We start from the raw sequence: 26,078 nt of genomic DNA on the forward strand, positions 1-26,078 counted from the left end.
GTTTTTTCCGCAAAAGGGGTGTTGAATCTAATTTGAAGTGAGTTTCTTGGATGAATACCACATCAGCCCGATCTGAATAGAATGAATGTAATGCCTGTGACCGTTTTTCAGGAATATTTAAGCCTTTGGCATTAATGGAGTATATTTTGAGTCGGTGCCCTGAAGCAAAATGGTTCCCCAAAACATTATTAACTGGCATCATTGTTTAGGGGGGATCTGGGTAGAGTGTCTTTGTAAGACAGAATGAGTTTGGTGGTGGCAGAGAAGAGAGAGGAAGGGTATAGAGTGGAGAGGAACATAATGAGGAATGCACAGGAATATAAGAAGAGGGAAGAAACATTTGGCAAAGGAAAAAACATGAAAACAAGTACAATGTACCACACCTGTGGACGATGTGAGGGTCAACCCAATACATGGTAACAGGTGTGAAAATCAAGCGGTGTATAGAGCAAAGGTAAGGCAACTACCGCCCTCCCAAGATTTTACAATACAAAATCTATTTTAAACACTGAAACTGAAAAAGAATTATTTGAATGAAATTAGATAAAGGTAAGTAACCTAAGCATAAATCTGGGTTTGATATGCAATAGCACTTGTGAACAGACACTACTGCAAACTACAAATCTACAATCATGAGAGACTTTTAAATATTAAAATAGAATATTAACTACGGGGCAACAATATATCTGCAACAGAAAACAAATATGAATATGGTTTAACTATGCAAACATATCAAATAAAGTCCAAACATTCCAAAAGTTCGGAGCTCTTTAGAACATCATGAATGATATGTAAGAGGTAGACTCTTACATATTCAAGGTGCTGCAGGCAAGTCATGGGTCGGAACATTTCTAGGACTTCAGCTTGAGTGACGTACTTGTTGCCATTGCTCCCGTTGCAGGAGGGTGGAGGTTGGAGCTTAGATGAGCTTACCTGCCATTCTGGTAAGGGTATCTGAGCAATATTCAAAGTTGAGCAGAAAGTATTAAGATCTGTGTGGTCTCTTAGTAGGGCCTGTTTCCCATCACAGTTGGCGAGTAGACTAAAAGGGAATCCCCATCGATATTTTACTTTGCGTTTGTGGAGCTCTTCCATTAGAGGTCTCAGAGAGCGCCTCTGTTGTAAAGTGTGCCAGTAGAGATCTTGGAATATTTGGACTCTATTACCATTAAAGTCAATGTTGTGCAGGTCTCTGAGTTTCTTCAAGATTTCTTCTTTTTGGGTGTGGTAATGTAAATTTGCAAATTATGTCTCTTGGTTTTTCTGCAGCGAGAGCTTTGTGGAGCAGGGATCTATGGGCTCTATCAAAGATGATGCAGTTTGATGGATCAAGTTTTAACACCTCATTGAATATCTTTGTAAGGACATCTACAATCCCCTGGAGAGGAACATCTTTCGGTATCCCTCTAATTCGTAGGTTGCTGTGGCATCCCCGATTATCAAGATCATCTACTTTTGGCAGGAGATTTTTGAGTTCGGAGGCCTGGTATGCTATCACCTCTTGTAACTTAGCAACATATTCATTAGAGGCATCTCTATCCTCTTCCAAAGAAGTAAGTCTTGCTGCTAGATGTGCGATGTCTGTATGGATGCTGGAGACGGCAGTGGATATTGTGTCTTGCAATTTATGTTCCAAGTCCGATATATCTTTTTTGGTGGATAAGGACTTAATATGTTGGAGAATCTCGTGTAATCTGCAGAATCTTTAGGAGGTGAGTGTGACACCATGGGTACGGGTTCAGTTGCTCGTTTCAGTGTTGTGTTGCCTGGGGCACACTAGATACAGCGGTGGAGGAAGATGCCCTGAAATATTGCCATAGATCTGGATGCGGGGGAGTGTCGCTGCCACGAACGGTCTCTTTTTTTATCTTTGCCAATGAAGATTGAAGTAGGTCTGTTAATGTGAGGTTACTTCAGATATATGTGTCAGTCATTAATAAAACATTTAGGGAGGAATGGTCAGCCACATACCCACATTAGTTCAGCACATGGCAGGGGTTAGTGGCGGTGAGGTGCCAAGATGTTATCGAATGAGCTTCCGATTCAATAACACTGACCTGATGTAGTATATGGTCATATAATCCAACACTGTAAAGCATCTGATAATGGCTGTGGTAAGTACAGGTGAAATATTGTCAGGACCTGTCAGGTGATATCAGATGATTAGGCTTTATAAAGATTGAGAGCATACAGTGATTTAAGATGCAGGGTTTGAATGTAGTAAATGCGTAGTACTGTGGTTTGCCCCAAGAACAGATATCTAGATCAAAACAATGACATACAATTCACTTTGTGGTGCATTAGGGGAGACCACTGTGTAAGACTTTGTCATTTGAAGTTGAGAAAGTAATATTACATTTCGCCACAAGGTGGCAGCAGAGAACCAAGAGAGAACGATAATCTAATACAAGCAGATCCAAGCTGTTGGCCACGCCCCCTAATAGCCCTAATATTTATATCTCTGGAACCACCAGAGGGTGAATGTATCAAGCTGAGGGTTTCCGGCGGGTTTCAAAAGTGGAGATGTTGCTGATAGCAACCAATCAGATTCTAGTTATCATTTATTTAGTACATTCTACAAAATGATAACTAGAATCTGATTGTTTGCTATAGGCAACATCTCCTCTTTTCAAACCTGGCGGAAACTCTCAGCTTGATACATTTACCCCCAGATCTCTTAAAACAGATCAAGTGATATTTTGTTTTTTTTTTTCTGGGTCCTCAGTCAGATCATTTGTGGTGTATTCCAGTGCAGAAAACTTGCACTGCCAGATTACTGAATCTTAGGGTGGTGAGAGTATAGCTTCCCTCAGTGTCAGGAGTCCTCATCTGGGTAACGTTATAATAGACTGGTTGTGAGGTCCCAGAGGCGCTTCTCAGTTAGGAGTTGAAGTAGATAGGACAAGATGGCGTCTGGGACCTTTGCAACTGGAAACGACGCGATTCCGAGAATTTAGTGGATTCTAGTTATGATACCTGCCTCTTGTAGGTTGTAGCCAGGAAAATATAAAATACAAAAGTCCCAGAGCCTGCGGGATGCCGACCCCTGGATCCTGTCCCCTCTGAAAGCTGCACGGCTAGGTAAACGCAGCAGTCAAATAGGACGACAACGAGACGGTCTACCACTCTCTCCAGGGTCTCCTGCTGCTCAGTGCCGGGATCCTGTGAAGTGAGCTAAGTTGTTGTTAGAGACACAGGAGCGTCCAGGCACCAAGTAAAAAGATGCGTTATACTTGAGCTCCGCAGAGAACGGGCGACTCAGAGGACCACTACAATTACAGAATGCAGACAGCACGCCGAACACCCCATCTTCACGCTTCTCCGGATCTCTGAATACAGATTAATTATGATGAGGGTCCATAAATTCAGGGCAACCTGATGAGCTTCGGCTTAGTCCATCGAGGCAGCACACATCGTCAGTTATTTACATAACTGTCAAATACACTGGGTAGTGATACAATATAGATTTTAAGCCTCCAGGAGTAGCAAGCTCGAAAATAATTACAGTTAAATGTAGAATAAAACACCCTCTTCTAGCTGATTATTTGGTTATAGTTACAAGCAGATGTAGGCTGGATGTCCCAGAAAGACACACGATTCAAAGACGGAGTAGTTAAAAAAGACAATCGCCCATCTTGATAGCTAAGCCACACCTCCAACATAGTCTTTGATTTAAAAATGTGCGTGTCAGTAGTTAGCACAGACCAACTGTATGCAACTAAGATATAATATCTAAATGTATTGTATGTCCTGTTAGCACAGAAGTCATCTTTATATATGTGAATAATGTAAAAAAAAATGAAAACATTTATATTTAAAAAAAAATTTTGAAATAATTATACTAGCAGTTTTTTTTACTTTATGATAAAATAAAAGTGAATGGTTTGAATTTTGTATTGTACATATGCATGTGTGTATACTGCAGTTTATTATGTATGTCTGCATGTGGCAAGTACTGTTTCTACAGTACATGGAGTCAAATTACTTGGATTTGAATACAGGCAGAATGAAGTTGCATGCTCTATTTAAGTACGGAATTTACGTCCACGTTACATTCATACATGAATCAGGACCTTATAATACCATCATAAACTTTGTATATTAATATCATCATAAACTTTGTGACCCCTCAATAGCAAGACCGCTTAGAGAGGGAAGGGGCCTGTGAAAGTAGGCAGTGTACAGTAAAGGTGTTTAAATGTAAATGCAGCTGAGTCAGCCTGTGATTGCTGAAGGGCTGGTGCAGTGATTTGTACTGATGATGGTTATTGACAGCTCAGACCTTGCTACTTTAGAAAAAGCTCTAAATAAAGCTCTAAATAAATGAAAAAAGTAAAATGGTGTGGGGTATAACCACAATGAATAATTTGAATTGAGACATGTAGTTCATTGATACATATCATAATATCAATGAACTACATGTATCATTGTTGTTCATTGGGGTTATATCCACGTGGGGTGTAAGCACTACTAAACAATACAGTGTGGCTTTCCCACTCTCTGACCAATAAAAGCAAAACTTCTCTGTATTGATTAAAAGCTGACAAGATGCCGGGCTGCCAATGATAGCTGGGACCAGTAGTGCACCAGTATAAAATGCTAATATCTATTTTTAAATATTTTATTATCCAATCACAAGGGTTGTTCTAGTGCTTTCAGCATGGTGCTCTTTTTTCTAGGGGAGGGCCAGCATTTAACTTTGCAAGCAAAATTCCCACAGGGAATTCAGCCCCATGGTGAACAGGCTAGTGCTGAGTTACATTATGGCAGGGGACCTCATACTGCAGATTTCACTGTTATAGTGTCACCAGCCCAGCCTATCAAAGCCTACTGCTGGAATCGTGTTTTTAGGGGGACCCCACACTAGTCGCCCCAAAATTGCCAATGAAATGCAAATGGTAGAGGCAGGTGAAAAAAAGAGGGGCAGAAACAAGTGAAGGGCCCCCCTCCAGCACTCCAGCCAGTGCTGGAGTTTCCAGTGCCCCCTTACTGGAGCTTGAAGGGTGGCTTCACTACGCACGCGCCGCTCCCTCATACCTCAGTGCTTATTTCGATCCATGCGGGGACTTGGAATACAAGGGGGGACATAGCCAGCACTGAAAAATATTTATTTTTCGTCGCAGGTGGGCTGGCAGGCTCCAACGGTAGCATGTCGCCCTCAGCGATTGCAATACAGACATAATGGAAGGGGTAGGCATAGGCTATAAAATGGTAAGGGCTGACATCAGGCAAGAGGCAGGGAAAACATGTAGTGCACACATAAGGAAATGGGTAAAATAGAGAATAATCAGAGCGGCACAGGTTGGAGACCACCATGCATGGTATGAAGATAGTGCTTAACCACACTCAAAGAGGGGGCAGAAAACATGTCACAATGGAAAAGACAAGAAATGAGGGAGAAATGGTCGGGCATAATGTAAATGTGATATGTTTTTTATGTGTGCATTTTTTCTGCGAGGCGTTAATTTTCAAGCTTCTTCTGAGCAACATTTTGTCTAAAACTGGTCCGTATATAACCATTTACATTACTATTATTTCCTGAGGTTTATGTTGTTACCATTACATCAGTGGGTGCTGGTGGAAGTGGTTTTCGAGATCGACGTGATCGGTCGTTCTTCAGGACTGTTAAATGGAGGAAGGACAAATTAGATTCATACTCACTCTGCATATATGTGTGTGAATATATATATATATATATATATATATATATATATATATATATATATATATCAACACCTACTGTAAATTTCAAAGATATCAAAAGTCACCATTTAGTTATGTGACCATATGAAGGCATGAGGATGTAGGCCACGTGCTTTTATACAGGTTATGGATCTCTGAGGTCATTTCTTATATCAAAGATAATTTACTGTTTGAGGTGCATTTTTCAAACAAACACTGAAGTAACGACTTTAAAACTCACAGGCTGTGACCCACTTCCAAGGATTTTCTGATGACTATCATTCATAAAATCCTTTGGCAAAATACATAATTAATGACATTGCAATATTTAAAACATTATTATATCATCACAGACCTGACATAACATTCCTGTGACATCAACAATTATATCAGCAATCGGCTTGGTCAAACGGTTAATAGAAAAAAAAACAATATTGTTCAGAAAAGGGTAGTATACCTATAAGTGGTGTCCTACTAAGCACTTAAAATAGCACACCATGAGGGTCATTTAATAACACTTCAAATTTTGTCTGTCTAGTATCAGTTAGACAGTAAAATAATTATTTAATCTTTTTATAAGTTATTACCTTCCAAATGGCCTAGAAAGGTGTCTTTACTTGCTGATAACTCTTAGCTATGTATAGTTATTAATACACAGCTGAATAGTAATTTGCTACAGAAAACTTTAGATAGCAATAGCAAAACGGGCCGTAGCAGGGCAGATTAAATTTAATGTAGAAAATGTAGAAAAATTTAGGATTCTGCACCTATGTCATGATAATAATTCAGGGGCGCACGCAGGGGCGGTTTCTGAGTCTCCAGAAACCCCCCCCCCCCCCTCCGCGGATCGGTCGGGCAAAAGGATCTTTTAAAAGCAGCCAAATAGTTTTTCACTTACAGCAACGCCGCGACGCTTCTGTCACAGCGCCGCGGCTGCTGTATGTCTCCTGTTCGGCAAGAAAGAGCTGCTGCACATGCGCGAGCGCAGCAGCTCCTCCCTTGAATACCCGGCATCACTGGCTGGCACGGTAGGGCTATTTCAAGTGTCCCTGCAAACATTAAACAATAATAGCGCTTTAGATACTGGCCACAATTAATCTGATGTAGTTTATTTATTAAAAGACCAAATACTACATTTCTGGGCAGCCTGCAGGGTATGCAGAGCTGTGTTATTGTATATAAATATTGTATTATAGGATTCAAAAAGTAGAGGATTCCTATTGTGGCCAGTATCTGATTTCACCCTGTAACCCAATTACAAATCTATAAATATATATATATATATATATATATATATATATATATATATATATATATATATATATATAGTCCAAACTTGTGTCATGTTATAAATGTTTTTTATTTTTATTTTTTTCGGTTTTTTTCATGTACATTAGCAATGTTACATTAGCAATGTTATTTTTAATGTGTGTTATGCTATTTTGATGTGCGGTATCAGTGTTAGTTTTAGGGGCATATTCAATTGTTAGCGAGTTCGCTGTAATACTCGTGCTCCAAAAATATTACCGTTAATACGGTAATATCTCGCTGAATTTTAGCTCCCTGAGCTGCGAGCTGAAATCCAGCGAGTAAATTACCGTATTAACGGTATTTACGCGCAATATTACCGTATTAACGGTAATATTTTTGGAGCGCAAGTATTTCAGCGAACTCGCTAACAATTGAATATGCCCCTTAATGTGGAGTATCATTGCTAGTTTTAAAGTGTGTTATCAATGCTATTTTAATGTGCGGTATCAGTGTTAGTTTTGATGTGGAGTATCATTGCTAGTTTTAAAGTGTGTTATCAATGCTATTTTGATGTGCGGTATCAGTGTTAGTTTTAATGTGGAGTATCATTGCTAGTTTTAAAGTGTGTTATCAATGCTATTTTGATGTGCGGTATCAGTGTTAGTTTTGATGTGGAGTGTCATTGCTAGTTTTAATGTGTGTTATCAATGCTATTTTGATGTGCGGTATCAGTGTTAGTTTTGATGTGGAGTATAATTGCTAGTTTTAATGTGTGTTATCAATGCTATTTTGATGTGCGGTATCAGTGTTAGTTTTAATGTGGAGTATCATTGCTAGTTTTAATGTGTGTTATCAATGCTGTAATTATGCTACTTACACATTAAATGGAATACAATTAAGGGAAAGTGAGATGGAATAGGACAGAACCAAGTAGATGTGATGCACTCAAAGGGGGATACATTCAAATATTGTAAACATAATATTAACATTAAGTCACTAGTTAGACCCAGGCCCGGCGCTCCCATTAGGCAAGGTTAGGCACTTGCCTAGGGCGCCGGCCTCTGGAGGGTGCCTGGAGGGCGCCACAGAATGGTAAATGACTTTAAAACTGTGCAGCGACCGCTGACCATACCTGTCACGGCCGCCGCACAGCATTCAGATGCACGGGGAGGGGGGGAAGAGGCTATTGCTCACCACCGCCGCCTCTCTGCTCCGTCTCCTCCCCTCCACTTACTAGTGTCAGTGAGTGGAGGGGAGGAAGGGGGGGGCGCCGATTTTGTAAAAATGCCTAGGGCGCCATGGAACCTAGCACTGGCCCTGGTTAGACCTCATCTTGAATATGGCGTTTTGGACACCTTAGTGTAAGAAGGACATAGAAGAGAATTTGAGAGGGTTTAGAAGTGGGCAAACTCATTAGTAAAGAGACTAGGATGCTTACTTTACAAACAGGTTAGAAAAGCTAAGTTATTTTGAAGAAAATGCATTTTTTTGGCGATTTGATTCATATCTATTAATATATTGGAGGTCAACTATATATATTTGTTTAAACTTTACATATTAATGACCATACAGAGGACAATGGGTTATCATATGTGAATGAGACGGTCTTATCATGAGCATAGGTTAAATATGGTTTGGATGCTTTTGAGAATTTTTTGTAAGGGATTGATCCAGGGAATTTATCCAGCAGTCATTTTTTGGTTCAGGAATTCTTCCATGTGAGGCTAATTGTGCAACTTAGTCCCTAGAGTGCCGAATACTATGAATACTCAGTTATACCTGTTCTCTTTATTTTCCCCCATCCAGTGGTTGCTCTAGTCTAGCAAGGTACATGCATATTATTTCATTTTCAGGTAGCTTGACTGGTCCCTCACCTGTGTGTTAGGGTTAGAGGTTCTAAGACTGGTTTACCCAATTTACCCAAAACTAGATTTCTGTTTTTCATTTTCTCCCTATTATTTTCCTATTATTTTTCAAATTCCCTATGAGTTTGAAAGTGCTTACAATTATCCAAGTGAGTTATTATACAGTATATAAAAGGTTAAATATATAGCATATATTATCATTTTACATATCAATATAGTATTTAAATCTGAAAACTGACTTCCATTTGCACTGCGCAGCACTTGACATCCCATAGCAGTTTTAGCCGTCTGGGCACAACACAGGTACTGTCCATCTTGGTGGAACTGTGGATGAAACTTTTGTGCCAGGTCACTATTAAATCGGATAGCTAAGAAATAAAATGATAAAAAAGGAATGGTGATTTATATGTAAGATATATATGATAGGGCTCCATAGTAAAATTCTGATGAGGCACCAAAAACTGCCCAGCACACCACCATAATCTTTATACCACTAATGTCACACTCTCAACAACTAACATATTATCACTTTATAGCCAGACTGAGAGTGCCCTTTGAAGGACATATTTTATCTGTGTCCTGAGCCTTGTGTAATGCCATATATTACATAGGTTACTATAGCTATATTTAAAGGCAATTATGCCTCACCTTTGCTTTTTTTTAAATTCACCTAGTGCAGGTGAATGTACTGTACATACTAGACATAGTTTTATGTTTGTCTGTATACAGGATATAAGTAAATCCTGGCCACTCCCCTAATAATTTAATAATTTAATGTTAATGATATCACACATATCCCTTGCCACTAGAACATATCAACAAACTATTATGCTGTGAGTGGATTATATCAATACAGTATAGGAGAGTTCTGGAAGGGGATAAGAGGAATATGGGGAGGAGGGGAGAATCAGTCCTTACACTTTATATAGATAATGACAAATTCATATAGCAAGAATATGTTTATACAATTATTACCTAATATTTACATTAGACAAATTAAAAGGGAAAACAAAAAAACTCTGGTGCTATAGTTCATTTAAGCCACTGGTATTAGGGAGTATACAACAGAGAGATCGTAGCGATGAATGGACTGAAATTGACTATGGATGTTGGAAGTGCTGCTAAAAGTCAAAGGCAATAAAATAATCTGGGGTTAATGCATAACCCGAATTACAAATCATTAGCAGTTGGGAGGTGGCAAACATAATTATTTTGTAGATCTCACAGAACAAATTTAAATTATAGCATTATAGTTGCTTCATTCAAGTTGTTGTTTTTTTTTGCTGAGTAAAAATGTTTTTGCTGTAACTACATGTGTGCTGCAGAACATTTTAACAGAATTTTGATTCAGTAGCTGCATAATACAAAATTAATCAATAAACAACTACGGCAACTAGCTCTACTTGCAAGCTGGATTCACCATTCTAGACAGCACATCACCATTTATTAATTAAGACAGATAATCAAAACTAGTTTATTTTTAATAGAATAAACTGCAACAGTAAAATATATTTTGTTTTCTAACAAATAATATGAAAATATCTTTATTACAATTTTATGTTATGGGAAGGCTCTTTTTGAAATGTGCCTAAGGATGGATCTACTAGAATATAATGGCAGTGGAGGTGCTTAAGACAATAGTTTGTCCCTCCAGGCAGCAGCTATGATTAATCACAAATAATAATCAAGCTTTATTGGGACAATGAGATACTTTGGTTTAATGGTGGAGAGAAGAGAATACATGATTGCATAAATTTTAAGCTACACTTTAAAGAAGAGGTTACCATGCTTCAGCTGGTGAATCCAACGTTTCCGCAGATCCTCTGTGGGGGCGAAGACATACAGTGGTCCCTCATCATATATTATCTGAAACAGAAACACATGACATCAGTTGAATTGTTAAGCTACTGATAATATGCTGGTCTTGAACAATGCCATACAGCTAGTGCTTGACGGCTTCATGCAAGAGCATTAATGGGGACCACTGGAGTCGGAAGCAATGATAGACGGAAGGAATCTCGACTAGGGTTATTAGATTTGGGATTAGAGATACAGGTGCACAGTTGGGAGGGTTTCCAGGTGCCCAGAAACCCACCTATACTTGAATCACCGCCTCCTGATGCTGACCACACACTGCCTATTGCTATAGGACAGGCAGTGTGTGACCACACTGTAATGTGTTACGTTCCATGGCGGTGCCTCTAGCTGCCGGAGACTCGCTGTGCCCATCTGTTTGCACCCCAGCCATCTGTTTGCGGGACGTCACTTCCGGTTCCATCCCAGCCATTGCTAGTGTAATGGTCGGGACACTCAGCTCCTGAATCGCCACGTCCTGGCAGGAAGCCGGGCGCTTGCGCAAATTCATTAAATCAATTATTTTCCTGCTGGGTTTCCATCTCTCCATGTATTTAAGGCAGGGAGGCTTGAGGGCTTAGCCTCCCTGCCGGTTATAGTATTCACTCTCTGTGCCTGCTTGCTGAAGTTCTCTGTCTACTGACACTTTTGATTGATCTTCTGTTGTGACCCTGCATGAACTTTTGGACCTTCACTGTTTGCCTGTAGCCCTGACCTTTTGCCTGAATATTGGACTTCGCCACTTTGCTTGTGACCCAGACCTTTGCTTGTGTATTGGACCTGCTTGATTGCTGCCTGCCCATATCTCTGGCCTGTACTCTGACCTTCCTGCTTGCTGCGGACCTGTGACCTTGGCCTGTCACCGGTTTTCCCACCACCAGCCTTCTGGTTTCTCTACGTTTTTTCTAATAAGCCTCTACTGCCATAGAGATAAGTCCTGGGGGCATCCGAATACCTATGAACGTGTATAGTTCTACGGGAAAGGTGGCTGCTAAAGGTGAAGACCTCTACTAGTCCGGTTATAAAGGCTTATCAATAGCTGTGATCCTAACATAATGTAGAGAACTGTTTCCTGGCCACTGCATACAGAAGTCAGGAGTCCTGACCATGTGTATTTATTAAGCACGTGTTGCTTAATCTGGAAGCAAAAGCATGCTGACTGTTGCAATGTATCAATAAGCAGTACTTGTCTCTGTTCAGCAGAAAAAGCCAGGAACTTAAACAGAATAGAAAAGAGGAGACGTCTCCCAAGATTATTTTCCTCCTTCCTTGCCTGCATTATAGGCAGGGCCACCTTAACAACAGTATGGGCCCCCAGGCACAGCAGTGCACCGGGGCCCCTATATATAAATATATAAGTAAAAAAAAAAAAAGGGATTATATCTAATATATATATATATATATATATATATATATATATATATATCAACTTACCTTTCAATCGCGATGCGTTGAATCCTCTTCTGTACTTCGGCGCTGTGCTCCTCCATGCTGTGCTTGCATTGAACGTCGGGCGTGATGACGTCATCACGCCCGACATTCACTGCGTGCGCATCACGGAAGAGAGGACCAGGGAGTGAGCCGGATCGTCACCTTAGTTTCTTTTTTTTTTTCTTTCTTCTTTACAGGATTTTTTACAGCAGCAGACCTGCCAGGGCCCCCTTTCCCCCTGGGCCCCCGGGCACCTGCCCATCGTGCCCAATGGGAAAGACGGCCCTGATTATAGGTACTCTGCCGGAATGTCCGGAATACTCCCGAAATTCGGGTCAGTCTCACGGACTCCTGGGAGAGCTGGCAAATCTCCCGCATCCCGCTAGTACTGCCCCCCCCCCCCCCTTGCGACAAAATGGCAATTTCACCGCGGGGCCAGAATGACGTGTTTGGCAGCATCCCGCCCCCTCCCGGAAAAAACTTGCCCAAAGTAGGCAAGTATGATCTATATGTGTGTGTGTACACTTGAAATCCTATACTTGTGGGGACATTAACCTTTTTACAAACTGTGGGAACATGAGCCATAGTGGTCTCCCAAAATGAAATGAAATTCCCATGAAATTGGCTATGCGGCTCATCATCATTTATTTATTTATATAGTGCCACTAATTCCGCAGCGCTGTACAGAGAACTCATTCACATCAGTCCCTGCCCCATTGGAGCTTACATTCTAAATCCTCTAACATATACACACACACAGACCGAGAGAGACTAAGGGCAATTTAATAGCAGCCACTTAATCTACCAGTATGTTTCTGGAGTGTGGGAGGAAAACGGAGCACCCAGAGGAAACCCACACAAACATGGGGAGAACATACAAACTCCACACAGATAAGGCCATCGAACTGATGAACCCAGTGTTGTGAGGCATAAGTGCTAACCACTAAGCCACCGTGCTGCCCACCCTTTTCCCTTCCTGTTTGATTTTTTTCTTTCTCTCTCTGTCTCTTCAAAAACCCTTGGTCTGTTACTGTGACTAAATTTGCATTACCTCTGCATTGAGATGTAATGTTACTGTGCTGGGCATAGATACTATTTATTTCTTCTGCTTCTATTTGGACACCTTCAATGTTGTATTTTGTTTCATGACCATGCAAAAATAAAAATTAAAAAAAAAAAGAAGAAAATAAGTTCTTTATGATTTAATCCTCAATTTTTTTGCTTTCATTAAGAATTCCAGCAGCTGTGGTATGCTCTGGTATGCAAAGTAAGAGTGCAAAGTCAGATGCAGCTAAATATTGGCAGTGTAAAATATTACAACTCTATCACTTAAGTTCAGAGTAAGGCTAGGTACACACTGAAGAATTTTCAAAAAGACTTGTTATCTGTTATTACTCAATGCAGAAGACCTTGCTAATATACCCAGTATCAAAATCTGGCATTTCACAACGAGTCACTTTGTCACATAAAAAGTGTGTGTTTCTGCCTTCAAGGGGAATATGCGTGCACACCACCACTGTCTGTCAGTGGAACTGCAAGCTCATACACACATTCAATTGTGAGTCCTCTGCTGCGTCATAGACCTGCCACGGTCCCCAGGGCACCAGAAGAAAAAGAGATTGCAGCTTTTTGCAGGAATCAGAGAGAGAGATACTATCACAGCCTTCTCCTACTAAAAGGAAGGTAGGGATAGTGAGGTATGACACAGCCCGTTGATGGTGACTCTGATTATAGCCTGGAAAGCAATGGAGATGAGTTCAGACACCAGCAACAGCAGTGGTGGTGTATCATTGCAGGATAGTGGAATAAAAAGAAAGAACACAAGGGGCTAGATTTACTAAGAATCGAGTTTGGTGGCGGTTCGAAACCGCCACACATCATCGGCTCTTTAGTGGTCCAAACCACCGCATTTACTATAGGGCGGTTTGAGGTTGTGATTTAAAATGAATGGCGATGTGTGGAAGATTGAAAAAGCTAAACCGCCGGAAATTTGGTTAAAACCGCCATCAAAACCGCCTTCCAAAAGACAGGACAGGACAGTTTTAATACCTGCTTCTGCATGGCTTGATAGTTTGAACTATTTTGCTATTTAGAGCATAAGAGTAAGCACTATTGACATTTAAATAATTTGAGCAATCATTATTTATTGATTAAGGGGCAAAATTATTTTAATATTAACTTATGGGGGAATTTTTCTTCCATTATATTAAGAGGATACAATTATTTAATTATTATATTATTCGGCCACAATGTAATATCAAATTGTGCAACCTAAATAATTATATCCACCATTAGCGATCAGTTAATATTATTATAAATTCACATTTCCCCCATTATATTATGCAGTTTCATCAATCTCGCCACTCTCAACCACTTGTTTTATTTTGGGCGTTTGAACGGCGGTTTGACGGTGGTTTTGCAAACCCCAGAATACAGAGATCTACCCTTCATGCGTACTCATCCGGATTACTGCTTCTATTCTCCCGCTTTGTACTGGTCTCCACCATTACCTCTGAGTGAATTCAACCTCAACCTGCTGCTGTATTATGGACTTCTCTCAGTGAGTTTAACCATTCATGTGTATTCATCTTCATCTATTGATATTACATGAACTGCAAAACCTTTAACCATTCGTGTGAATTCAACTCATCTGCTGTTGTTATCTGAATTGCAAACCATTATCCACTTGTTTGAATTCAACTTCATTCTACTCCTGAAATAAATACCTTGGTAGTTATTCCTCGTGTGGATTCACCTTCTTTGCACCTGCAAGCAAGCTCTATGAGCAAGACATTTATCCAGCCCCCCAGTTTCCACTACACTCCTGTCACAGCTAGTCCCTGGGGTCCCGACACGGATCCCAGAAACCCTATTGCTGTGTCAGGAAGCATCTAAATCTGCATATGGAGGTATTGGTACATATTTTTGGTGTGCATGTGCTGTACGGAAATGCAAATATTACACATATAAAGAGACTACTCTAGGGGAGTAAATTTCTACTAATATTATTAGAAATAAAAGCCTTTCAACTTACAAACACTACACTTAGAATAACCAAAACATACCAAGCACTGCCTACCTGTAGCAATTTATAGGTAATATAGGAGGCAGGTTTCAAATCCCGTCCTCCAGTTCCTGAATAGCAATCACTCCCAGCAGCCATTGCCGACTGAGACACGATAACTCCGCCTACCTTTTAAATCTCCTGTATGCACTGAGCGGACAAATCATTCAATGTTTGATATTATATAGAAACATTGGCAAGTACGGGAGGCCATACTTTGACAAAACAAAGAATAGAAAAGGGGTTGCCTCATGTACGTTTCTATCTTCATTGTTGCTGTTGTAGCATTGGGATCTGTCTTTTTGGCTTCACTGCATACACTACTTTAGTTCTCTGGTCCAGACCATTTTTTCAGTCAGTTTCCAGGGTGGACGCCGCTATGAAAAACTTCATGCCGATATGACTATATTTAAGTTTTAATGTCAGGTTTCACCTTACATTCCATAAAAAGTTTTCAAAATACTTTACTAAGATGACCAGTGTTTGTCCTCTTTTATAATTTTCCTTCAGGAAATTCAATCATTTGACATATATCGCTGTGAGAAGTGTGCAAGGCAGACTTAAGCTAAGTACACACTACAGAAAAGAAAACGATTAGCGATATACCAACGACAGAATAAATTAAAAAAATCCCGATCAGCATACCGATTGACCTGTACACACTATACATGATTATCATCAGATCTCTGCACTTCATCTGTCAAAATTATCGGCTGCAAGGTAGTCCATAAAAGGCAAAAGTGACAAGTGCAGAACTGTAAGCTGGCAGTAAATACAGTGTAACAGCTCTATCTCCGGCAGCTGAAGCTTAACCCCAGGAACGGACGCTGCTCTAATCTCCTCATACTGAGATTCCCATGCACTCTGGTCATGATACTCCAATATAGTGTGGGACGTCGCTGGCTGTAAATACAGTGTTACAGCTTTATCTCCGGCAGCTGAAGCTTAACACCAGGAAAGGACGCTGCTCTAATCTCCTCATACTGCACTAATCTTATCCATTTCAGCCATAGCCGGATTAAGGGGGGGGCACAGGGGGCACGTGCCCCGGGCCCCCCTCTCTGCGAGGGCCCCCCGCCACCGCGCGCATAACTTCTACTGATTTTTTTTTTTACACTTTTCTTTTTAGCGGCGGCGGCGGCAGAAGGGGGGGGGTTCGGGCTCCCTTCGTTAGTGGGGGGAGCCGGGTAGTAAAAAAAAAAAAAAAAGATACACTACTCACCTCACCGCGGCGCTGGCGTCTCTCCTCCTCCCTCCTCTCTGCACTGTTGATACTGAATGACAGGCGTGAGGTCATCAAGTCACGCCTGTCCTTCAGTGAGGAGCAGCGCGGAGAGGACCAGGAAAGAAAAAAGAAGACAGAAGAGAGGAGAAGAAAGAAGCTAACAGAAAGGTAAGTAAAAAAAAAGGGAATAACGCAGAAAGGCACAATATGGAGGAAATAGGAAAGAAGAGAGGCACAGTATGGAGGAAATAGGAAAGAAGAGAGGCACAGTATGGAGGTAAAAGGAAAGAAGAGAGGCACAGTTTGGAGGAAATAGGAAAGAAGAGAGGCACAGTATGGAGGTAAAAGGAAAGAAGATAGGCACAGTATGGAGGTAAAAGGAAAGAAGAGAGGCACAGAATGGAGGAAATAGGAAAGAAGAGAGGCACAGTATGGAGGTAAAAGGAAAGAAGAGAGGCACAGTATGGAGGAAATAGGAAAGAAGAGAGGCACAGTATGGAGGTAAAAGGAAAGAAGAGAGGCACAGTATGGAGGTAAAAGTAAAGAAGAAAGGCACAGTATGGAGGTAAAAGGAAAGAAGAGAGGCACAGTATGGAGGTAAAAGGAAAGAAGAGAGTCACAGTATGGAGGAAATAGGAAAGAAGAGAGGCACAGTATGGAGGTAAAAGGAAAGAAGAGAGGCACAGTATGGAGGAAATAGGAAAGAAGAGAGGCACAGTATGGAGGTAAAAGGGGAGAATAGGCACAGTATGGAGGAAAAAGGGGGAGAAGAAAGGCACAGTATGGAGGAAAAAGGGGGAGAAGAGAGGCACACTATGAGGGAAAAATGGGGAGAAGAGAGGCACACTATGGGGGAAAAAGGGGGAGAAGAGAGGCACAGTAAGGAAAAAGGGGGAGAGGCACAGCATGAGAAAAAAGGGAAGAGAAAGGCACAGTATAAGAAAAAAGGGTGAGAGACACAGCATGAGGAAAAAGGGGGGAAGAGACACAATAGTGGGGACAATTAATTTAAGATGGGGTGGTTTGGGGAGAATGAGGTCCCTTTATTAAATGTGCCTATGAATTATTTAATGGCAGTGACGGTTGCGGGAAATAGGTATATTTCTGAAATGTAAATACTATTAATTTATTGCTGGGGCTGTTTGTAGGGAGGGAAATAGGTTTATTTATTAAATGTGAATACTATTATTTTAATCCTGGGGCTGGAGGAAGGCCTAATTATTAATCATGGGTGGTACTGATTTAACGCCGGGGGTGGCTGTAATTTTCTAAATGTACCCATTTTTTTTCTCCAAATAGGGTCCCTAGCATTCCAGGATCCAGACAAGCCGCAACTAAAGAAACCTGCAGCACAGGTGGTGAAAGTGAGAAGAACAGGTAGGAGAGAGCAGCAAAGTCTGTGAAATGTTGTGATTCTAGTGGGACAATCCCAATTTTTGGTGACCGTTCAATGGTGTACACAACAATGCAGTTTTTTTGTCTGTAGGAGGGTGGCCTGGCCATGCCCTGTGATGCATTATCAATGGTATTTTAATTTGCGGTATAACTGCTAGTTTTAATGTGCATTATAAATTTTATTTTTAAAGTGCGGTATCATTGCTAGTTTTAGCGTGCGGTATCATTGCTAGTTTTAGTGTACATTATCAATGGTATTTTTAATGTGTGATATCATTGCTAGTTTTAATGTGTGGTGTCAATACCCATTTTAATATGGTGTTTTGATGATTATTTTAATGTACAGTATTTTAGTTTGTGGAAGCAATGATTTTTCTTATGCAGAAAACCTAAGCGAGCCCTCTGGGAGAGCTGTAAGTGTCATACTGTGGGCTGTACATGATGTAATGCAGGATGTGTCACTATGCCCTTAATTTTAGATCTTAGGGGCCCCCCTGTCTTAAGTGCCCCGGGCCCACCGAAGCCTTAATCCAGCTCTGGTTTCAGCCAGCACACAGAGGGTTAAGACTACATGTGCAGGGGGAGAGAGGGGGGAGCAGCCCATACCATTGATATCAGTCTTTGACAAGACCAGCAGCAGGCAGACAAGGTGAATGAGACCTGTCACTCTGAGATACATTATTGGCCAATAGTTGGGTGAATTCATACACACTACAGGATTTGAAGGTGATTGGTCGGCAAATATTAAACAGTACAACCAACCAAACGACATGATGATCGGCACTTTAGGGCGACTTTAGATCATTGTGTAAGTATACACACTACACGATATCTGACCAAACAGTCGGATGTCGACTGATTTGTCCAATTATTGGACGAAAAACCTGAAGTGTGTACCCAGCTTTAGGATGTACTACATCCAGCCACCACTCAGATAAGCTGGTCATTTATCTTATTTAAGTAAGCAAATGCTTAGTATACTATAAAAGGTACACCGAGCTACATTACACCATACTTGCCAACATTCCGGGAGACTCCCGCATTTTGCGAGAGTCTCACGGACTCCCGGTAGAGTGTGGCAATCTCCCGGATCTGCCCACTTCACTAGGAAGTGCCCCACTTGTTGGCAGAATTAGGTCCCAAAAGCCGCAATTCCCTGTGACGAGCATTTTGGAGCCCCGCCCCCCCCCCCCATCACGCTCACCTCTCCTGGAAACCAACTTTCTAAAGTTGGTATGTATGCATTACACCCAGCTACTACAATATACTGTAAATAGTCAAAAACAGTGCATATTGAAATCAGATAAATCAGAAAAAATTGTAGCTCCTCTGAAATTCACATGATTTTATTAGACTTTGCTTTGTTTGACTACAGTACCATTTTGACGTTTTCTGTAAGCTGTCTTTAAAGTTTGAGAAGTAGTTTCAGGTTTAAATGACGGATATGTATTTCATATTCTCTAAACATTCCCACGATTACCAACAGTAAGCATAATTCGGCAGTAAAATGTAGTCTGTTCCTCCCACCAAACAGGGGCGCACGGAGGATTTTTCAGGGGGGGTTTCCTCCACCCCTAAGGAAAAAACCCTAGAGAGCTTTCGTTTCGGCTGCACTGTACTATACAGCAGCCACGGCGCTGTCAAAGAAGCGTATACAATACAGCACCGCCGCGGAGGCTTCTTAGACAGCGCCGCGGCTGCTGTATAGTACAGTGCCGATATGTAGGGCACTTTTTTAGCGAGGGGGGTTCTGGAGACCCAGAAACCCCCCCCTGCGTGCGCCACTGCCAAAGGATACTATGACACAGAAAAGTGAAAGATTGTGATTATGCCTTGCACCTGCATAATTAGATTCACATAGGCAATTTATAGCTTTGTTCATTATGTTAAAAAAACAGAAGTGAAAATTGTCTAGAGAAGGTGGGGTAATTTCATACATTTTTGTCACAGTCTGTTGAGCATGTTACAGATGGGCTCCACTGATAAAACCAAAATAGATTCTTATAAGTAATATGTTTTTAATCTGTTTAGAGATAAATGGACAGTGTCAAAAGTACTAAATGCATTATAACACAAATATGAATATTTTGCATTTAATTGTTGGCTCCAATTTTAGTTTTTAAAATGCGTACTGTTATATGTATTATTGACTCCAATTCGATACTGACCAATAAAGCCTCAAGAGAACATTTTCAAAGGATTTCAGAAAACTTTCCATTAGAAACAATGTTGAATTCTGTCTCTTTTAACATTTTATAGAATTGTCCACTCCATACCAGTTTTCAGAGGTGAACCGAGGGAAGACAGAAACTCACATTGAGATTGTGTGTGTATATATATATATATATATATATATATATATATATATATATATATATATATATATATATACAAGTTTACCCATGCATGATACTCATGCATTCTAGTCAAATCAAGCTACTTAAGGTGTTAAAAAGGTTCTTGTCATGCATTTGGGCCATAGCCGAGGCCTCAACCACCAACCATTCCCCACTGTCACCCCCGGCAACCACCAACCACTCCCAACTGTCACTTCTCCTTCAAGAAATATATATATATATATTTTTTAAATCTTTATAAACACTTTTAACAATTAACAAATTAAATTAACAAATTAAAAACATCTTAGTATACCAAATTTCAGCCCTTTCTGAATTTTTTTCCCCACACACACTAAGAATTTAGTAGGTCAGTGTATAACTCCGCCCAGCAGGTGGCGCTGCAGCTTGGTTTTATTTTTTACACAGACAGACTAACACACGCCACTAGACATTTATATTATAAATACATACATATAGACATACATATATATATATATATATATATATATATATATATATATATATATATTGTGGCAAGAGCCCGCTACTGCAGAAGCACACGCGTACAACTTCTTCCTCTTTATGGTTCTTTATTGTCAGGATGGTAATAATGTTTTGACACCGTATACTTGCACAGCAATTATGGAGACCCTCAACGATTACTATACATAGTCCATCTCTCTGTCCAGATCAGCCAGCTACCCCAGCGTTGATCTCCCTAAACAATGAAACAAGCAGGGTTTTATACCTCCCACTCCTCCCACAGGCCTAGCTTGATGGACAGGTGACACACCCACCTTCTCTTTAAAAGGAAACGCCCATCCCTGGCTCTGTTTAGACTATCAGACCCACCCTGTCTGTTTGCTGAGAGGAAGCAGCTTTTAAATCATGTAAGTAAACCAATTTTAACTACACATATGTTTTTACCTGGTTTAATTTCCACCTAGGTACATAACTGTGCCAATGTTTTACTCTACTTCCCTGCTTTCTCTGCATATTGCCAGCTAAAGGCCTCCTTTTGTTACATATCCCTCCCACTAGCGTCTCCAAGTAGGGGGACGCGGACTTCGCGAGGAGCGGATATTTTCGTGGAAATGCATCTGCATTTTTGTGTAGAATCCCAGGCCTATATTCTACTGAGAACTTGATAGGTTGTAGTGCCAAGAACCAGCGGGTTACCTTGGCATTGACCTCCCGGTTGTTCTGCATCCATCTTAATGGTGCATGGTCTGTTATTAGGGTGAACTCTCTGCCTAGGAGATAATAGCGCAGAGCTTCTGTAGCCCATTTTATGGCGAGACATTCTTTCTCCACAGTGGCATATTTTTGTTCCCTTGGAAGCAACTTACGACTTAGGTACAGGACAGGATTTTCTACTCCATTCTTCTCCTGTGACAACACTGCACCTAAGCCAACACCAGAAGCATCAGTTTGGAGGAAGAACCTCTGGGTAAAATCTGGTGCTTGTAGAACTGGAGAGGAACAAAGAGTTAACCGAAGATCAGACCAGGCGGTTTCTGCAGAGTCAGACCAGGTTAATCTATCTGGACAACTTTTTTTTAACATGTCCGTAAGTGGAGCAGCTCTAGTGGCGAAGTGGCTTACAAACCGCCTGTAGTAACCTACTAAGCCTAAAAAGGTTCTTAACTGTGACTTTTTCTCTGGTCTTGTCCAATTTTTGACTGCCTCCACTTTGTCTAGCTGGGGTTTTACATGCCCTCGACCAAGAACGTACCCCAAATATTTGGCTTCTCTCATGGCTATGGCACATTTCTTTGGGTTAGCTGTTAACCCTGCGGACTGTAATGAAGCTAAGACCGCCTCAACTTTGGCTAAATGTGATCCCCAGTCTGGGGTATAAATCACTATATCGTCCTAGTAAGCAGCTGCATAAGCTGTGTGAGGTCGTACCAATTTATTCATAGCCCTTTGGAAGGTGGCAGGTGCCCCATGCAACCCAAAGGGTAGGACTTTATATTGATAGAGACCATCAGGGGTGGAAAATGCAGTCTTAAGAAATGAACCACCTGGTCCTGTTCTCTAGAAAATGTCACGTGCAGCTTGTCACACCACTGCAACTATAAGGGATGTGATTTCCAATAACCAGGGTGTATATATTCTAGCCAGAAAGACCAATAGCCACTTCTATATATAAAAATATAATATGCGTACCAAACATCAAAGGTTCAAATGGCTTCACAAGTAGTAGGCAGGAAATGTTTCCTTGAAAACAGCCATATTCCAATGAAAGAACGCTCCTCCAACAGCGGTGTAATAAAATGGAAGAGAGTACAGTATAATATGCAGTATAAATTTTAATACAACAATAAGCAATGAACTCACATGTAGTTCAAGAAACACAGCTGATAAACGACAAGGCTCAACGCGTTTCATCTTGATAACCGCAAGACTTCCTCAGGAGCAAGCAAGAATGTCCAAAGACCGATCAAACCGGCTTTAAATGTGACCCGCACGCCATCTTGGCGCGTGCGCACAGTCCGCCACACTGTGCGCAGGCACGAGTGATACAACATAGAAAACTTTATTGAAACAATCATGGGTAGTAGGTGCGCATGCGTACCATAGCGCTACCTCGCAACCAAGGTTACATATATAAACTGTCATCTGCACATATCGTTACCTCATAAATTCAACCAAAGGTGAAAGCATCTACAGTGAAAAAATACTAATACATGAGATTATCAATGAGGGCTTTATATATAGCAATCAACACATGATTAAAACGGCCCATATGTATAAAATGTAAAGTGTATCACAGGACATAACATGAGTGTTATCTGTAAATAGTGCTATCCGCAAATATCAATTGCAATGCAGTGTATAAAGAGTGGCATGTCAAGATCCTAGCTTCTATGCCATCAAGTAATGAGTGCACATGTGTGCAACAGCGCTATCTTATAGAAACTATATGTGTAAAAAGTACAGTGTGGCATATTAAGATCTTAACACATAGGCCATCACATAGTGAGTGCGCCTGTATATAACAGCACTATCTTGTAAGAACCATATGTGTATAAAGTGCAATGTGCAACACCTCAACTTGCATATATATGTGCTACATAAGTTCAGAATTAATAGAAGTAAAACAGGACATATACGTGTACATGTATCTAGACGTTTATAAATTATGAGTACGTAGTGGCGGCTGCACATACAGCTGCCAAAACTATATATGTATAAAAATATTACATAGCAAAACATGAAATGACATAGTCACATAGATAACATAGATTACCTAGTAACAAAGTGTTCCAATTATACATAATAAAATTCTAAAAGGGAAGAGATTAATACTACATATATACCAAATATATTAATAATAATAATTAATAATTAATAATAATATTCTGTGAGCAGAAGAAATTAGACATATTTGCCTGGTACACGGGGGCTGTTTGGTGTTTTGGGAGTGAGAGGGGGCACCCTGTAGTGTTATTGGAAACGGCACCACACTTATTTCACAGTTTGGTGCCAGAATGGCTGTGTGACAGAGCCCGTTTATTAAACTTCCCTCCCCTCTGTGACGTCAGTTAATTTATTCACTGCACTGAGGCTGGGGGGCGGGAAATTTAAAAGTGCTCTAATGTTTCTGCACTGATCACTGTTATCGCTCCCTCTCCCTCTCAGGGGCGCACCCAGGGGGGGTTTCCTAGTCCCCAGAAACCCCTGTCCTACCTGGGATGCTGTGTGATTACAGTGACTGGCCCCACTACTGCTTGTAGCTTGGGAGGATCGTCTCCCAGTCAGTCCCCTGCTGTGTGAGCACAGCTTTCTGCCGGCAGTTTGGCCCCGCCCCTTCCTCCCACACAGCCAGCATGGGTGTAATGCAGGAGGCAGCAGAAGAAGATAAGAATGTGTGTATGTGTCTGTGTATATGGCAGCTTACATGTATGTGTGTTTGATCCTGTGTGTGTTTGTGTATGTGTGTCAGTATGTGTTTGTCTGTGGATATGGCAGTTTGATCCTGTGTGTGTTTGTGTATGTGTGAGTCTGTGTATATGGCAGTTTACATATCTGTGTTTGATCCTGTGTGTCAGTCTGTGTTTGTCTGTGTATATGAAAGCTTACATGTCTGTGTTTGATCCTGTGTGTGTTTATCTGTGCTTATCTGTGTATATGGCAGTTTACATGTCTGTGTTTGATCCTGTGTGTGTTTATCTGTGCTTATCTGTGTATACGGCAGTTTACATGTCTGTGTGTTTGATCCTGTGTTTGTTTGTGTATGTGTGTGTCTGCTTAACTGTGTATGTGGCAGTTTACAAGTCTGTGTGTTTATGTATATGTGAGTCTGTGCTTGTCTGTGTATGGGACAATTTACATGTTTGTGTGTTTGACCCGATGTGTGTTTGTAGCCACGCCCCTACACATGCTGGTCACGGCCACTGGTATCGTGGCGTGGAAACCCCCCTCATTGAATCCCATACTTGCCAACTTTTACTCTTTGGCTTCAGGGAGATCCCGGGGGGAGGTAGAAGTGCAGGGGTGGGACTTGACGAATCGTATAATTTTGTCCCCACCCCCTAAACGATTGTAACAATTTGGCCAATTACAGCAGGGGGCGGGGTTAGGATGATGCAATATTTGCGCCATTAAGCCACGCCCCCCACAACTTATATATTGCGGGGGCGAGAACCCGGAGATTGTCCTGCTTGCCCAGGAGCCCTCCCAGAAATGTCGGAGTCTCCCGGACATTCCGGGAGATTAGGCAACTATGCATTAAAGAAAAACAGCTAATGGATCTCTAGAGACTGAAGTGTCTTTTACATTTCTGTCTCCATTACTTAAGTCATGTTGTCTTACCTTTCAGTATTTGATTAAATCTTGGTCTCCATGAAAATGGCCACCTCCATAGGCATCAAAACATGGACATAGGACACAATTTCTGAACTGTGTCATCATGCCACAGATGGCGAAGCCAACCACGTCTTGTACTGGCTCAGCATCAGGGAGAATGCCAGACTCTTCAGGGAGTGAGGGAGATCACCCCTATTTCAGGGAGTCTCCCTGACATTCAGGGAGAGTTGACAAGTATGTTGAATCCTGCGTTTGCCACTGCCTCTCCCTCTCCTGCTCCTGCTGTGACCCTCTCCTTGTCCCAGGGACCTCACTCAATTAGCAGAGAGTCATCATTTGAAGGAGGGAGAGAGAGAGAGAGAGAGAGAGGTAGTGGAAATGGGGAAAGGTAACACTTTCCTTTCTTCTAAGTTGATATCCGTGGCTTTGCCTCCAGGGTTTGACATTAGTAGCTCCGTGTATAATGAAGTGTTAAACAGGAGGATTTATAACTGGTGTTTATATATGTGTGCTTTAACTCAAATACCGCTGTTTGACATCCCCACAACTCTATCAATTTGATGCTGGGAGGGAGTTGCTGGTAGCCGTCTGGAAAGCAGAAGAATTGAAGTTTACATCCCTCCTTTGACATGAAATGGAACCGACTGGTTATCTCTTAGCAGATACACACACACACACACACACACACACACACACACACACACACACACACACACACACACACACACACACACCTCAGGATAGGAACAGGAAGGCTTGTAAGTGCCATGCATAAAATAAGGCAATAGCAGTGACCTCAGACGCTGTCTGCTGTTTAACACAAGGATGAGGGAGGAGGACTGCAATTCAGTAAGTTCCTTCAGAGTATCTTCCCTGTCTGGCTGCTGAGAGCAAGCTATGATCTGCTTGCTGGTTCCTGGTAAATCACGAGTGGGACTCAGGGCCGGATTTACCGCTAGGCAACCTAGGCACCTGCCTAGGGCCTAGCGGCTCTGGGGGGGCACAGCTGGGGGGGACAGGAGTAATTTTAAAAAAAATGAAAAAAAATTCGGCCCCTCCCCCGACTCGCGGCACCCCCCGCGACTCGTGCGGGGGGTGCCGCGAGTCGGGGGAGGGGGGGGGGGGGTCGGGGGCCGCGAATCGGGTCCTGGCAGCCT

The 26,078-nt window shown here is 41.5% G+C and overlaps 1 protein-coding gene across 3 annotated transcripts in view; it reads right to left on the bottom strand.

Annotated features, from left to right (window-relative positions):
* BTK (Bruton tyrosine kinase) overlaps window positions 1-26,078 on the bottom strand; it is a 265,703-nt gene that overhangs the window by 96,164 nt on the left and 143,461 nt on the right. For 2 of the 3 annotated variants that reach the window (XM_075184676.1, XM_075184674.1), the window contains 3 exons: window positions 10,583-10,664; window positions 9,038-9,166; window positions 5,558-5,622 (listed from right to left, as the gene is read on the bottom strand). In XM_075184676.1, the coding sequence (XP_075040777.1) occupies window positions 5,558-5,622; window positions 9,038-9,166; window positions 10,583-10,664 (276 nt within the window). The remainder of the gene's footprint in view (window positions 1-5,557; window positions 5,623-9,037; window positions 9,167-10,582; window positions 10,665-26,078) is intronic. The other variant, XM_075184675.1, reaches the window with a different exon arrangement.

This window comes from Mixophyes fleayi, chromosome 9, assembly GCF_038048845.1.
Source record: "Mixophyes fleayi isolate aMixFle1 chromosome 9, aMixFle1.hap1, whole genome shotgun sequence".
Taxonomy (NCBI): domain Eukaryota; kingdom Metazoa; phylum Chordata; class Amphibia; order Anura; family Limnodynastidae; genus Mixophyes; species Mixophyes fleayi.